The sequence below is a fragment of the Scyliorhinus canicula genome, chromosome 8, assembly GCF_902713615.1.
Source record: "Scyliorhinus canicula chromosome 8, sScyCan1.1, whole genome shotgun sequence".
Classification (NCBI taxonomy): Eukaryota; Metazoa; Chordata; class Chondrichthyes; order Carcharhiniformes; family Scyliorhinidae; genus Scyliorhinus; species Scyliorhinus canicula.
Window position 1 is genome coordinate 17,899,163 of NC_052153.1, and position 14,997 is coordinate 17,914,159.

General features: G+C 46.7%; 1 protein-coding gene across 3 annotated transcripts in view; it reads right to left on the reverse strand.

The window, feature by feature from the left end:
* LOC119970141 (SWI/SNF-related matrix-associated actin-dependent regulator of chromatin subfamily E member 1-related-like) overlaps positions 1 to 14,997 on the reverse strand; it is a 90,863-nt gene that overhangs the window by 15,303 nt on the left and 60,563 nt on the right. For all 3 annotated transcript variants that reach the window (XM_038804226.1, XM_038804227.1, XM_038804225.1), the window contains exons 5-8: positions 9,695 to 9,815; positions 9,402 to 9,439; positions 8,607 to 8,688; positions 1,801 to 2,016 (exon numbers count right to left, since the gene is read on the reverse strand). In XM_038804226.1, coding sequence (XP_038660154.1) covers positions 1,801 to 2,016; positions 8,607 to 8,688; positions 9,402 to 9,439; positions 9,695 to 9,815 — 457 coding nt within the window. The remainder of the gene's footprint in view (positions 1 to 1,800; positions 2,017 to 8,606; positions 8,689 to 9,401; positions 9,440 to 9,694; positions 9,816 to 14,997) is intronic.

The following is a 14,997-nucleotide window of genomic DNA, read 5'->3' on the forward strand; positions in this document are numbered from 1 at the left end:
CCTGTATTCTGACTCGTCGTTATTCGAGATCCGGCCCACTATGGTTGTGTAATCAGCAAACTTGTAGATGGAGTTGGAACCAAATTTTGCCTCGCAGTCGTGTGTGTACAGGGAGTGCAGTAGGGGGCTAAGTACGCAGCCTTGCGGGGCCCCAGTATTGAGGACTATTGGGGAGGAGGTGTTGTTTATTCTTATTGATTGTGGTCTGTGGGTCAGAAAGTCGAGGATCCAATTGCAGAGTGAGGAGCTAAGTCAAGGTTTTGGAGCTTCGATGTGAGCTTGGCTGGGATTATGGTGGTGAAGGCGGAGCTGTAGTCAATAAAGCCTTTCCGTCAGCTGGGGGATTCGAAGGTCTCGGCACCGTGGCAGTCCAGCACACTCATATAACTCTCTACAGCACGCCTGTCTATACCAGGCCGCCCAGGATCTCAGCAACCTAGAGGCAAAGAGCCAACAGCCTCAAGAAGAAGTCTGTTCCTTGATTCAACCATCCCCAGGTCCATCACCTGCAAAGGGCCCGTGCCACACTTGGACTTCGACTGTCGGAGTCTTTGTGTATACACTTCCAGTAAGCAATGTGGAATCTCTTTGATCCCCTTCTTTGGGAGCTTTGCATGCAGCCTTGTCGGGTCCAGCTTCCCTCTCCTCGGTCTTCCTTCTGCCTCCCACTCTCGTGTTCTTGATCCACCTCCTTGCCTCTCTTCCTGCCATCGTGAGCGCTCGGCCTGGCTCCCCTTCTTGCACAGCTCTACTTCCACATTGGCGCCCCCCCCCCCTGTCTTCGTCAGGTCACCATCCCCCTTCGACCCCATCATCTTGGCGTAAAGCCAGCATTATGGCTGGATTAGGGTCATGTACGAGAACCAGATAACTAATTCTGTGCAACAGAAGCGAATATAAAATACACAGTTCTTTCCTGGGAAGAGGAGGTGTCTTCCAAACAGGTTGCATATCAACTTGTAAATCCTTCCAACATGTGCTAATAGCAGGTGGTAAAAATGGGAAAGATTCCTGGTCAGCCATGTGCTGGAAAGAAATTGGAGCCTACCATTGCCCCAGACTACAACATGCATGCAAAAGGAAATGTTGCCATAGCAACTTGGACTCCTTGGGAGGCCAGTAGGAACAACTGTCTGGAAGGGCGCTGTGGAACAGACAGGTGCCAATAAAATAGGGTTCGATCCCTGCTCCGCCTGTGGCGCAATCAGGACCTGCCTTCTTTCCCCCACCCTTGGTGGAGGTCACTTGGCCGTGGGTCAGACCCGCTTTCAGGCAGAAAATTGAAGATGTTGTGATCCGGAGAGAGGAAATTCTACATCAATAGCCAAGACAAGTAGAAAACATTGCCACAAAAACTTAGAAGAAGCGATTCAGGTAAATTGCAGAACAGAAGATACTGCTAATCTCACAAAAAGGGTTGCTGTTGCAAAAAATTGTCTTTTATCATTGTCCTTTGCATTAGATTTTCTTAATACCAAAATACTTAGATCTGCTTGCCATAAACAAACTTAAGTCCTAAATTTGTACATGCTTAAAAAAATGACTTTTGGGTAAATATATCCATTTATCCCCTATTATCCACTTTGAGGTTCTACACAATGATTTTGACCCTTTTAACAAAATACTGGATGTCAGTCCTTGAATTCAACACTTATTCACCTAGATATTACTGTACAAATCCAGCTGTTGCAACTAATGAGGTTTCTGAGACCCCAGCAATCCAATAAGTTCCATACATGCTGCAAATGTGTGATTATTGGATGGGTTGTTTGACCATGACAACAAATTTGCCACTCTGACCTGGTAGAGAGACATTACTGAAGCTAGATGTTAACATCTGCCGCAAGCTCTCGAGATGCTTGTGTAGGGTTGCATTCTGGCTCTGCTCTTCAGCCAGCTCCTCCTCCAGTTTTTCTTTCGCACTTCTCATGTTATCAATGTGCTTCTGCAAGACCGCGTTCTGCTCTTCATATTCGATGTTCGTCTTTCGTAACTTTCTCAACTCTGCTTCTCGAGCTACAAAACAAAATGATTCAACAAATTCCAACGTGTTTTGTATGCTCTTCAAAACGTGGTCTTCTCTACAAATTGGAGGTACCAAACACAGAATGGGACAAAGAACACTTCGCCAAACACCTCCATTCCTCTGCAAGTGTGAATCGGATTTCCTGCGGCTCATCACTTTATTTCCCCCTCTCCCATTCATTTCCACTCTAACCTCCCAGTCTTGGCCTCCAACATTTCCTCACCAATTACAACCCAAGCTTTAGGAACGGTGTTATAATTCCTCTGCTGGGAATATTGTAGTCTGAATACGAACGTCAGTAATATAGATCTGTACCGTTCGTCCTCATTTTCTTGCGATGCATAATAATAATCATCTTTATTATTGTCACAAGTAGGCTTACATTAACACTGCAATGAAGTTAAAGTGAAAAGCTCCTGGTCGCCACACTACGGAGCCTGTACGGGTACACTGAAGGACAATTCAGAATGTCCAATTCACCCAACAAGCACGTCTTTCAGGACTTGTGGGAGGAAACCAGAGCACCCGGAGGAAACCCAATGCAGATACGGGGGGGAACGTGCAGACTCCGCACAGACAGTGACCCAAGCTGGAATCGAACCAGGGACTCTGGAGCTGTGAAGCATCAGTGCTAACCACTGTGCTACCGTGCCGCCGTGAATATAACCAGTAATGTTTGCTGGTGATGTCTGTTGCTGTCTAAGCAGGAATGGGAGGTGGAAACCTTTTATCAAAACATGTTTCCTGCAATACTGCAGGATTTTGAACCAGGTTGTTTGCTTGTTTGTCTACCTCTACTCGGGATCAGGAAACCGACAGGGTAGATACAGCAGTTTTGCTTTCATTCCAGATTTCCAGTAGTTGCCCCTGTTCACCCCATTCTTTTTTATCCAAAGTGCAGTGCTTCTTGACTTTTTCTGTGTTTATCTTCATAGCTGCTTTACCCTTATAGCATTTGGACGTTATCTATGTGCTACTATTGCCTCGCACCTGAAATACTTTTATTTCACCTACCAGTTTTTTAAAAATCAGTTTGCAGACCACTCAATCCATCAACCCTCCATCACTGGAATATCTGCTTTTTTGCCCAAAATTTCAATTTTCATTTCCAACAATGGATTATTGGTAAAATGTGTACATTGCTTCAGGTACTTTTATTATACCATTTCCTTTTTGTTTAAATATCCTGTGAATTACACAGTGCCAAAATGTATCTCATTTGGATCAGGTTAAGAAGGATTCTTTCACTGAACATAGACACTTGCTATGACATTTAACATAGGTGTGCACCAATCATTTCTTTGCAGCTTTTTCCTTTAGAAATTCTAACTTCCAGCACCATGGTAATCTATAATTATTGACAACTTTCTAAAGTCGTCTGATCCACTGTTCTTTGAATACCAAGATCTTTGAATTAAATTGCATGAAGCACATTCTTGATTATACCATTTCATAGATACATCTAAATGATCACAACCATAAACTTACAAAGCACAAATTTTAAACAGATAAATTTTCAACAGCTGAAGACACACTTATCGAGCAATTATAAAATGACTTGCAAATACACTACTTGAATGTCACAAAGCTTGGTTAATATCGCATACGTCAGATTTTAATTTATAATAGATCCACTTTAACATGTTACAAACAAAAACCTTGCAACAGACCAAGGTCTTCAGGAATATCACATTTTCAAAAGATTCCCTCACAATTAAAGTTATCTATTAATTATTGTATTATACGGTTTTACACAGTCCCCAAGAGCTTATTCAAAAATGACCTGCATCACCGAATCCCTCATGTACAATTAATGTTCAAATGTAAACAAATAAGTCAGCCATTGTAAGATCCCATAAACAATGATGACATAAATGATGGGAGTTTATTGAGTGAAGAACGTTGATCAGGAGAATTCCCTGCTTTTCTTCGAACAAGAACCGTAGGATTGTCAACACCTACCAGAATTAGTGGAATAGGAAGACAGGACATTCAGCAAAATAGCTCAGCTGAAGGAGAGCACTCACTCCAACTGAAAGCAAGAGTGGGACTGACTCAGCCAAGCTAACAGGGTGAGCAACCCAACAAAACAGGCAAACTGCATTTCCAACACAATCAGCTTTGCAGGTTGAAAGCAGGTAAATTAAACATTTCATCCAAGAATGAGATGTTCAGGTAACCTACAGGGAGGATGGATTTCTAGAGATCTATGAAAAGTCCAAATGCAACTCATTTGCCAGATCATCCATGTATGTTGCATGGACTCCAATGGTTGTGATTTGATCACTTGCCCAGCATAAGATGATACAAAATAGGAACAGGAGTAGGCTATTTGGCACCTCGAGCCTACTCCACCAGAAAAGATCTTTGGTGATCTAATGTGACCATAACTCTACTTTCCTGTCTGTTGCCCATAACTCTGGATTCCCAACGGAATCAAAAATCTGTCCAACCCAACCTGGAACATATTCAATGACTCAGCCTAAACAACGCTTACTCCACAATAGTCCTCAATACCGGGGCCCCACAATGCTGCGCACTTAGCCCCCTACTATACTCCCTGTACACTCATGACTGTGGCAAAATTTGGTTCCAACTCCATCTACAAGTTTGCTGATTACACAACCATAGTGGGCCGGATCTCGAATAACGACGAGTCAGAATTCAGGAGGGAGATTGAGAACCGAGTGAAGTGGTGCAGCGATAACAATTTATCCCTCAATGCCAGCAAAACTAAAGAGCTGGTCATTGACTTCAGGAAGCAAAATACTGTACACACCCCTGTCAGCATCAACGGGGCCAAGGTGGAGATGGTGAGCAGTTTCAAATTCCTAGGGGTACACTTCTCCAAAAATCTGTCCTGGACCACCCATGTCGACGCTACCACCAAGAGAGTACAACAGCGCCTATACTTCCTCAGGAAACTAAGGAGATTTGGCATGTCCACATTAACACTTACCAGCTTTTACAGATGCACCATAGAAAGCATCCTAACTGGCTGCATCACAGCCTGGTATGGCAACTGCTCGGCCCAAGACCGCAAGAAACTTCAGAGGCGTGAACACAGCCCAGTCCATCAAACGAACCTGCCTCCCATCCATTAACTCCATCTACACCTCCCTCTACATGGGGAAAGCGGGCAGCATAATCAAAGACCCCTCCCACCTGGCTTACTCACTCTTCCAACATCTTTCATCGGGCAGGAGATACAAAAGTCTGATAACATAACTCCATCTACACCTTCCGTTGCCTGGGGAAAGCGGGCAGCATACTCAAATCCCCCTCCCACCCAGCTTATTCACTCTTCCAATATCTTCCATCGGGCAGGAGAAACAAAAGTCTGAGAACACGCATGAACAGGCTCAGAAACAGCTTCTTCCCCACTGTTACCAGACTCCTAAACAACCCTCTTATGGACTGACCTCATTAACACTACACCCCTGTATGCTGCACCCGGTGCCGGTGTTATCTAGTTACATTGTGTACCTTGTTTCCCTATTGTGTATTTTGTTTTATTTCCTTTTCTTTTCATGTACTTAATGATCTGTTGAGCTGCACACAGAAAAATACTTTTCACTGTACCTTGGTACACGTGACAATAAACAAATCCAATCCAATCCAGCATTCTAATTACTAACAACCTTCTTGAGAGAAATACGTCCTCGTCTCACTCTTAAATTGGAGGACTCCTTATTTTAAAACTTTGTCCCTAGTTCTAGATTCCCCCATAAAGGGAAATATTCTCTTTGCATCCACTCTCAAGATCTTATGTTTTAATAAGATCTCCTCTCAGTCTTCTGAACTTAAATGAATTCAGGCCGAAGCTGCACAAATTCTTGATAAGACAATCAATCCTTCATCCCAGGAATCAGTCCAGTTAATCTTCTCTGAATTGCCTGCAAAGTACGTTGTGCTTAAGCAAGTGTGACCAACATTACACACAGTACTACTCCAGGTGTGATCTTACCAGTGCCCTGTACAGTTGCAGCAAGATTTTCTTAACTTTCCCCCTCACAATTAACAGGAAAATTCCATTTGCCTTTTTAATTACTTGCTGCACCTGCATGCTGGCTTTTTGTGATTCTGCCAGGACACCCCCCATACCGCAGCACTGCAGTCTTTCTCCATTTGATTGACACTCTGATTTCTAATCTCTGCCGAAGTAGACAACCTCACTTTCCCACATGATACTCCATCTGCCACTTCTTTGCCCACTCATTTAACTCATCTATATTGCTCTGTATCCTCCTACTCTGTATCCTCCTCACAACTTGTTCCCCGACCCAGCTTCGTCCTGTCAGCAAATTTGGTGACAATATAGTTGATTCATTCATCCAAACCATTAATATAGATCGTAAAATAGGTGAGACCCCAGTGGCATTCGACTAAATTGGCATTCTGAAAATGACCCATTTTTCCTAAATCTCTTTAGCCATCCTCTATCATACTAATATACCATCTCCAAAAACCATTTGTGCATATCTTGTGTAGTAACCTTTTATTTAGCACCTTATCGAATTCCTTCTGAAAGTCCAATACACCACATCTACTGGTTCCCCAAAGACAGGGCGGCACAGTGGTTAGCACTGCTGCCTCACAGCGTCAGGGATCCGACCTTGGGTGACTGTCTGTGTGGGTTTTGTACATTCTCCCTGTGTCTGCGTGGGTTTTCTCCAGGTGCTCTGGTTTCGTCCCAGAGTCCAAAGATATACAGGTTAGGTGGATTAACCATGAGAAATGTCCAAAGGTCAGGTGGGGTTAGTTGAGGTTATGAGGATAGCGTGAGGGTGTGGTTCTGGGTACGATGCTGTCTCAGTGGGTCAGTGCAGACTCTATGGGCCGAATGGCCTTCTTCTACCCTGAAGGAATCTATGATCTATCCATGATAATCGCTCAGCTTCGGATTCAGATGAGCTAAAGCTTCCTCCAGCTGAACATCAGGAAGACCAAAGCAATCGTCTAATGGTGCACTGTCACCCTGCAGACTATTCTGCTCCTTGGCGACAGTCTCTTGCTGAACCACCATTCACAACCCGAGTCCTCTTAACCCCAAATTGAACTCATACCCATCCAGATATGCTCCCCATCACGAAGGCTGCCTTCTTCCCCCTCCATAATATCATTGGCTCTATCCCTCTCAGCTCACCTACTATTGAAACCCTCATTTACATCTTTACCACCTGCTCACTTGATTACTCCAACGTTTTCCTTCTGGCTTCCTACACTCCATTTTAAGCTTCCCTAAAATTCTGTTGCCCATATCCTGGGCATAATCCCCCCCCCCACCCCAACCACGGCGGGTGGGAGAATCGCCGGGGCGCTGAGCGAGTCCCGCCACGCCGCCCCGGCACCCGCACGCGATTCTCCCCACCCCCCCTCCCAAACCGGTGCGGCGAGATTCACGGCTGGCCGCTGGGAGAATCGCCGCTCGCCGTTTGTAACGGGCGAGCAGCGATTCTCCGGCCCGGATGGGCCGAGCAGCCTGCCCTACACGAAAGGTTCCCACCGGCGCCGTCCACACCTGGTCGCTGCCGGTGGGAACAGCGCGGGAACGCTGAGGGGGGGGATGGGGGTTCTTGCACCGGGGGGGGCCTCAAAAGGGGTCTGGCCCGCGATCAGTGCCCACCGATCGGCGGGCCGGCCTCTCTGAAGGAGGACCTCCTTTCCTCCGCCGCCCCGCAAGATCCATCCAACATCTTCTTGCGAGGCGGCCGCGGGGAGGACAGCAAACCCACATGCGCGGGTGACATAATTTACGCGACACGGCTTTTACTCGACGCCAAGGCCCGACGCATGTAAATGACGTGGCGCCGCTCCAAGCCCCCCGGGGGCGGGAGAATAGGGGGCTGGGAGCAGCCTCCGATGCCGGAGTGAATCACTCCGGTTTTCACTCCGGCATCAGGACTTAGTCTCCCGATGGGAAAATTGCGCCCCCTATCTCAGAAGTATCGCCTGCCCCGACATCGACTCTTGATCCCTTTAATGCCACAAATTTAACATTTGCACTCTTGTGTTTAAATCCTTCCATTCTCTCACTGCTACCCATCTCTCTAACTCCTGCATCATTACATCTACACCTCCCCGTATTCTTTGCTCCCCTCAATTCGGTCTGTACACATTATCCCTTTCGTCCCCACCATTCGTGGTGATGCCCTCAGCCACTGAAATCTCATTCTCCAGAATTCTATCTTTAAACACTTCCAATCTCCAGCTCCTGATTCTCAATCAAAACAACCCCCCAAAAAAAATCACCTATATAACCTGGTTTAGCACAGGGCTACATTGCTGGCTTTGAAAGCAGACCAAGGCAGGCCAGCAGCACGGTTCAATTCCTGTACCAACCTCCCCGAACAGGCGCTGGAATGTGGCAACTAGGGGCTTTTCACAGTATCTTAATTTGAAGCCTACTTGTGATAATAAGCAATTTTCATTTTCATTTAATTTCCTCCTTGGCTCGTGTCCATTTCCTTTCAACTTCCAAGCTATTTTTTTTAGATGTATGGCACTACAGAAAGGCAACTTCATTTTTTTTACTTGAACGCGTATTCGCAATCCAAAAAAAACTACCAATCAAGGTTACCTTTGTTATGATCGAGAAACTCTTCTGTAAATATTGGAATATTAAACATAGACATTCTTCCTTGTTGCTCGTTGTCGTTCTTCTGAGAGAAGAAAGTAGGCAACTTAACTCAAAGAAGAGGTTCTTTTGTGTTAAAAAAAATCTAAAATATGTTCAACAAACAAGGTCCTGTTTCTCAATCTGAAAGCTAGCTGAGTTTCAAGTTCTTTTGGAACTGCTTTGTGCATTACTATAGCGGATTCCTATTGGCATGCAAGACAGACTTTAAATAGAAGCGTGTACCACTTTTTCTGACTTTCTATACTTCTTGCCTAACTGCATTGCTTGAGTGCTCTCTTCAGTAGTGCTATTGCTATAGTTCACTTCAAGGACAGTGTTCTGCATGTTCTGAAGGAGGAAAGGTTACGACTGTGCATGTTGGTTGAAACACTGACATTTTGTCATTTGGACTCTTCCTTTCTGGGCAAAATTAACTTGTGTTATAGAGCCACCTGGCGTCTGTTTTCTATGCTGCATATAGTCAATTGCTGCACAATTGATGGAGCTAGATGCTGTAGTTGCCCAACTAAGCTGCAACCTAAAGATATTTTGTCAATAGCAAATGTAGATTTTAATACATACAACTTGCTTGGCAAGGGGAGATAATGTCACCAAACCATTCAAAGTATATATTTTTTAATTGTGCCGTAAGCAGAAACAGCACACTACAATGATGAAAAAAGCTGGACTTCCTTAAAAAAAAACATTCCTACCGAGCCATGTGGTAATAAAGAAATAAATTCCAAAACCTCTTACCTCTGCATGCATGCCATTTGACATTGAATGAGTGGTCTCTGAAAGAAACAAAGGCACAGAAAGCTAGTTCATTGAGAAACACACAATCATGGAAAAACATTGATCCATAAAATTTCCACCGGTGTCTTACTGTACCTTAGGTTTTTTTTTCTTTTGCAATCTGACATACAATGAAAAGATACGCATCAGTAAACATCTATTTTTAGTGTGCTACTCACAATCCAGTTCTTAAATCAAATATTTTGTAGGTAGCTTATTATAGCAATGATTTTAAAAAAACAAAGCAGGGCTACCTTTCCTCAGCTTCTTTTCCTGCACGGCAATTGCATTCATTTTGTAAGCTTCAGTTTGCTGATACTCCTGTAGTTCTTTCATGTACTGTTGTTTCGCCCGTTCAGCTTCATCGAGGTAGCACTTGAAAATGAACAAAAGAACTCCATGAAAGAATATATGCAAGGGATAGCTTAAGATTCTCTTAAGGTTAACTTGCAGGTTCAATCGGCAGTTAGGAAGGCAAATGCAATGTTGGCATTCATGTTGAGAGGGCTAGAATACAAGAGCAGGTATGTACTTCTGAGGCTGTATAAGGCTCTGATCAGACGTTATTTGGAGTATGTGAGCAGTTTTGGGCCCGACATCTAAGGAAGAATGTGCTGGCTTTGGAAAGGGCCCAGAGGAGGTTCACAAGAATCTTCCCTGGAATGAAGAGCTTGTCATATGAGGAGCGGTTGAGAATTCTGGATCTGTACTCGTTGGAGTTTAAAAGGATGAGGGGGGACCTTAATGAAACTTACAGGATATTGCGAGACCTGGATAGAGTGGACGTGGAGAGGATGTTTCCAATAGTAGTAAAAACTAGAACCAGAGGGCACAGTCTCAGACAGAAGGGATGATCCTTTAAAACAGAGATGAGGAGGAATTTCTTCGGCCAAATGGTGGTGAATCTGTGGAACTCTTTGCCGCAGAAGGCTGTGGAGGTCAAATCACTGAGTGTCTTTAAAGGCAGAGACAGTTAGGTTTATGATTAATAAGGGGATCAAGGGTTATGGGGAGAAGGCAAGAGGGGGAATGAGAAAAATATCAGCCATGATTGAATTGCGGAGCAGACTCAATGGGCCCATTGGCCTAATTCTGCTCCTGCATCTGGTCTTATGGATCAATATTCCACTGATCGCCATGACCTGCTGCTTTGAACTCACAAGTAAAGAGAGAAAACATCTCAACAGTTCAAAGCACTGTCGGCTGCACAGGCTGAGAACAAACCTCAGGAAAAATTAATATTAAAATAATGTGAAGTACTGACCAAAGTGAATGCAAGCTAAAATACAATTGTAAGACCATAAAATAGCCAGCGGGAAACTAGGATAGATAGATGGCAGAGAGAGAGGAAAGCACAAGATGTAGAAAACAAACGGGCAGCATGGTAGCATGGTGGTTAGCATAAATGCTTCACAGCTCCAGGGTCCCAGATTCGATTCCCGGCTGGGTCACTGTCTGTGCGGAGTCTGCACGTCCTTCCCGTGTGTGCGTGGGTTTACTCCGGGTGCTTCGGTTTCCTCCCACAGTCCAAAACATGTGCGGGTTAGGTGGATTGGCCATGCTAAATTGCCCGTAGTGTCCTAAAAAGTAAGGTTAAGGGGGGGTTGTTGGATTACGGGTATAGGGTGGATACATAGGTTTGAGTAGGGTGATCATTGCTCGGCACAACATCGAGAGCCGAAGGGCCTGTTCTATGCTGTACTGTTCTATTCTATTCTATACTAAATGTTGAAGGAGAGCGGATGGTTACAGAGGTAAGGGAACAGAAAAGCCACAGGAAATTAAACACAAGGATGAAAATTTTAAAGTCAAATCATGCTGGACCATAGCCAATGATGGTCAATTAGCACAAAGTGGGTGGATTAATTGGACTTTGTGCAAGTTAGGATATGGGCAGTAGAGGTTTGGACCAGCTCAAGTTCATGGATGTTGGAAACATGAGAGGGAGGGGAGCACTGCAATATTCAAATCTAGGTGTAGCCACAATATTACTGCGTTTGGCCCAGTTAAGCTTCTGGTTCATGGTAACCCTCAGCATGTTGATGGTGGCAATATGGAGGTAATAATGCCATTGAATATTGAGTTGGTTTCTCCGTTGTCGGAGATGGTCACTGTCTTGGACTCTTACGACACAAATATTACTCGCCACTTATCAGTCCAAGCCTGAAATGTTGCCCAGGTCTTGCTGCATGTGGGCACAGGCCGCTTCTAGCATATGGACTAAACGGTACAATCACCTGCGACCACCTGCACTTCTGAACTTAGGTTGGACAGAATGTCATTAATGAAGCAACTGAAGATAGTGGAGCCTCGGACACGATCCTGAAGAACACCTGTAGTGATTCCTGGGGCACAGACAATTAGCCTACAACCACAACCATCTCTCTTTGTGCTAGATAGGACACCAACCAGAGGAGATATTACCCCAGATTTAAACCAACTTCAAATTATGCAAAGACTCTTTGATGCCACACAGTCAAATGTTGCTTCAATGTCAAGCTGCATCACTCTCACCGTATCTTTTAAATTCAGCTCCTTTGTCCATCCTTGGTCAAAGACTATAATGGGAACTGGAGCTAAATATTTTTGAAAACTCAAACTGGTATCAGTTAGCAAATTACTGCTGAGTAAATGTTGCTTAACAGTACTGCCAATTACACCTTCATAGCTTTGTTGGTAATTGAGAGCAGGATGGCTGGGTAGAGCAGGATGACTGGGTAGTAATTGAATTGGTCCTGTTTTCGGACATACCTGGCGCATACCAGAGCAATTTCCCCCTCCTCGGGTAGATGTCAGTGTTGTAGCTTTACAGCAGCTGGTTCTGGCGCACAAGTCTTCAGTAATACAGCAGGGATGTTGGCAAGCCCCACAGTCTTTGCTGCATCCTGTGCCTTCATCTATTTCTTGACATTACGTGGAGTGAATGGAGTTGGTTTTGAAGACTGGTACCAGAGATAGCAAGGACCTCCTCCAGTTCATTGTTTAATTTACACCATCAGTCTTGACTGAACATGGCAGAACTTTGATCCGATCCATTGGTTAGAAGTTAGATTCGCTCTGTCTATGGGTGTGCTGCTTCATTGTTTAGAGTGGCTGTAATCCTATGTTATAGCCTCACCAGATTGACATCGCATTCTTAGATATGCACAGCGCTGCTCTCCTGTGCTCCTCATTAAACCAGAGTTTGTCCTGGCACGATAATAGTAGACCGAGGGATGTGCCAAACCATCAGGTTGTGGACTGTGATTGAGTATATCTCTGCTGTTGCTAATGGCCCATTGTGCCTCACAGATGCCCAGTATTGAGCTGCAAGAACTGTTCTGAATCCATCCGAATTAGCAAAGTGACAGATGCCTGTGTGACAAGTAGGTTGGTGAGGGCAGACTTCGGGTGGCGGCGATGTCAGAGTGAGCCGCACATTCGGCAGGCTCTCACTCCGGCGGGCGCTTAGGGGCTGATTCCCCGCGATAGCGGGACCACGGAGCTGAAGGAAGGCGGCAGTGAAAGTGCGGAGGAACGGGCTGCGGCACATGGAACAGCGGGAGTCCAGGAGGCAGAAGAAAAGAGAGAAAAAGGGACAGAGACAAGGACCTGAAGAAACTTACCTGGAACCTATGATGGCGGACACACGGACCCCGGACTCAGCAATCCAGCAGGCGCTGGATAACATGCTCCAGGTAATGAAGTCCAGTTTTGGAGCGCTGAAGCGGGACAGCTTGGACCCAATCAAGAAAGCGGTGGATCAGCTGAACCAGAGGCTGGATGCGCAAGATGTTAAAGTTAAGGAGCTGGGAGAGGCGGTGGAGGAGCAGGCGGATGCGCAGACGGTTGCGGCGCTAGAAGTTGACGGGCTGAAGGAGCGGCAGAGAAGACTGCTAGACAGAGTGGAGGAGCTGGAGAATAGAGCCCGCAGGAACAACCTGAGGATGGTCGGCGTCCCGGAGGGGGCTGAGGGAGCTGATGCCGCAGCGTTTGTAGCAGACCTATTGATGCAGCTGATGGGGGCCGAAGCCTTTCCACGACCGCCGGAGCTGGAGGGGGCATACAGAGTGCAGGCGAGGCAGGGGCGGCCGGGCGGACCCCCCCCCCCCCCGCCCCGCCCGATGGTGATTAGGTTCCACAGGTTAGTGGACAAGGAGCGGGTGCTGCGGCGGGCAAAGAGCGCCAGGAGCAGCGCGTGGAACAACAGTGTCCTTCGCATTTACCAGGACCTAAGCCAGGAGGTGGCTCGGCGGCGAGCAGCCTTTAAGAATGTCAAGGAGGTGCTGTTCAAGAAGCACGTGAAGTTTGGTCTGCTGTTCCCGGCTTGTCTATGGGTCACGCACCAGGGTCAACACCACTACTTCTCCGAGCCTGAAGAAGCGATGGACTTTGCGAGGGATCAGGGGCTGGTCCCGAAAAGAGGCCCCACGGACGCGAATTAGGGCCCCGAGGACTACCGTGGGAAGGTACGCCGAATGAGCCTGGACTGCTGTTCAACGGTTTGCTGGGTCAAAGGTGCCAAGCGGAATATTTGGGACTCTTTCCTTTTTCATGGACATTGGTTTGGGGTTTTTTTTGTTTGTTTTTTCTCTTATGTTTTTGTTTTTTCCTCTTTTTTCCGTTTTGGGCGGATTTGTACTTTTTGTGCAGCTCTGGGAGGACACTGGAGCCGGCACAGTAACGAAGAGGGGCCGGTCAGCAAGGGGGGCCAAGGACGTGGGTTGGAGGGTTCTTTTTTTTTGTTTCTTTTTTTTCTTTGGTTTTGTTGATGTCCATGCCTTCCTGTGCCAGTGAGTTTGCTCCAGCGGGTTGGAGAGGGGGATGGGGCGCCGGGGAGTGGGGAGGAGGGCGGGGAAACAATGGGAATGAGACAGGAAGGCGCCGGAGTGTTGAGTCACCGGGCTAGCAGATTGGCTAGTCAAGGGAGTCAGGTGGGGGGGGATCACAGCCAGTGGATGGCAGGGGTGGGGGTATCGGGGAATGTTGTTGGGGGGGGGGGGGGGTTGTTCTGCTGACGTGGGAGGGACTTAAAATAGGCACTGGAAAGGAGGTCGAGGGTGGAGGCAGCCAACAGGCGGGCCAGGAATGGCACGACGCACGGGCCGGCCCGAGAAGGGCTATGGCTGACCAGCGTGGTGGGGGGGGGGGGGGGGGGGTTGTGCCCCCCGACCAGGCTGATTACCTGGAACGCCAGGGGACTGAATGGGGCAGTTAAGAGGGCGCGGGTGTTCGCGCACTTGCGGGCTCTGAGGGCGGACGTAATTATGTTGCAGGAGACACATCTGAAAGTGTCTGACCAGACCAGGCTAAGGAAGGGCTGGATTAGCCAGGTCTTCCACTCGGACTTGGACTCGAAGTCCAGGGGGGTGGCAATCATGATCAACAAGCGGGTGCAATTTGAGGCGGAGGGTATAGCCGCAGACAGGGGGGCAGATACCTGATGGTACGGGGCAGACTGGAGGGGAGGGAGAAGAGTGGTGCTGGTGAATATATATGCCCCGAACTGGGATGACGTGGACTTCATTAAAAGAGTGCTGGGGAAGATCCCGGACCTGGACTCTCGCAGGCTAATAAT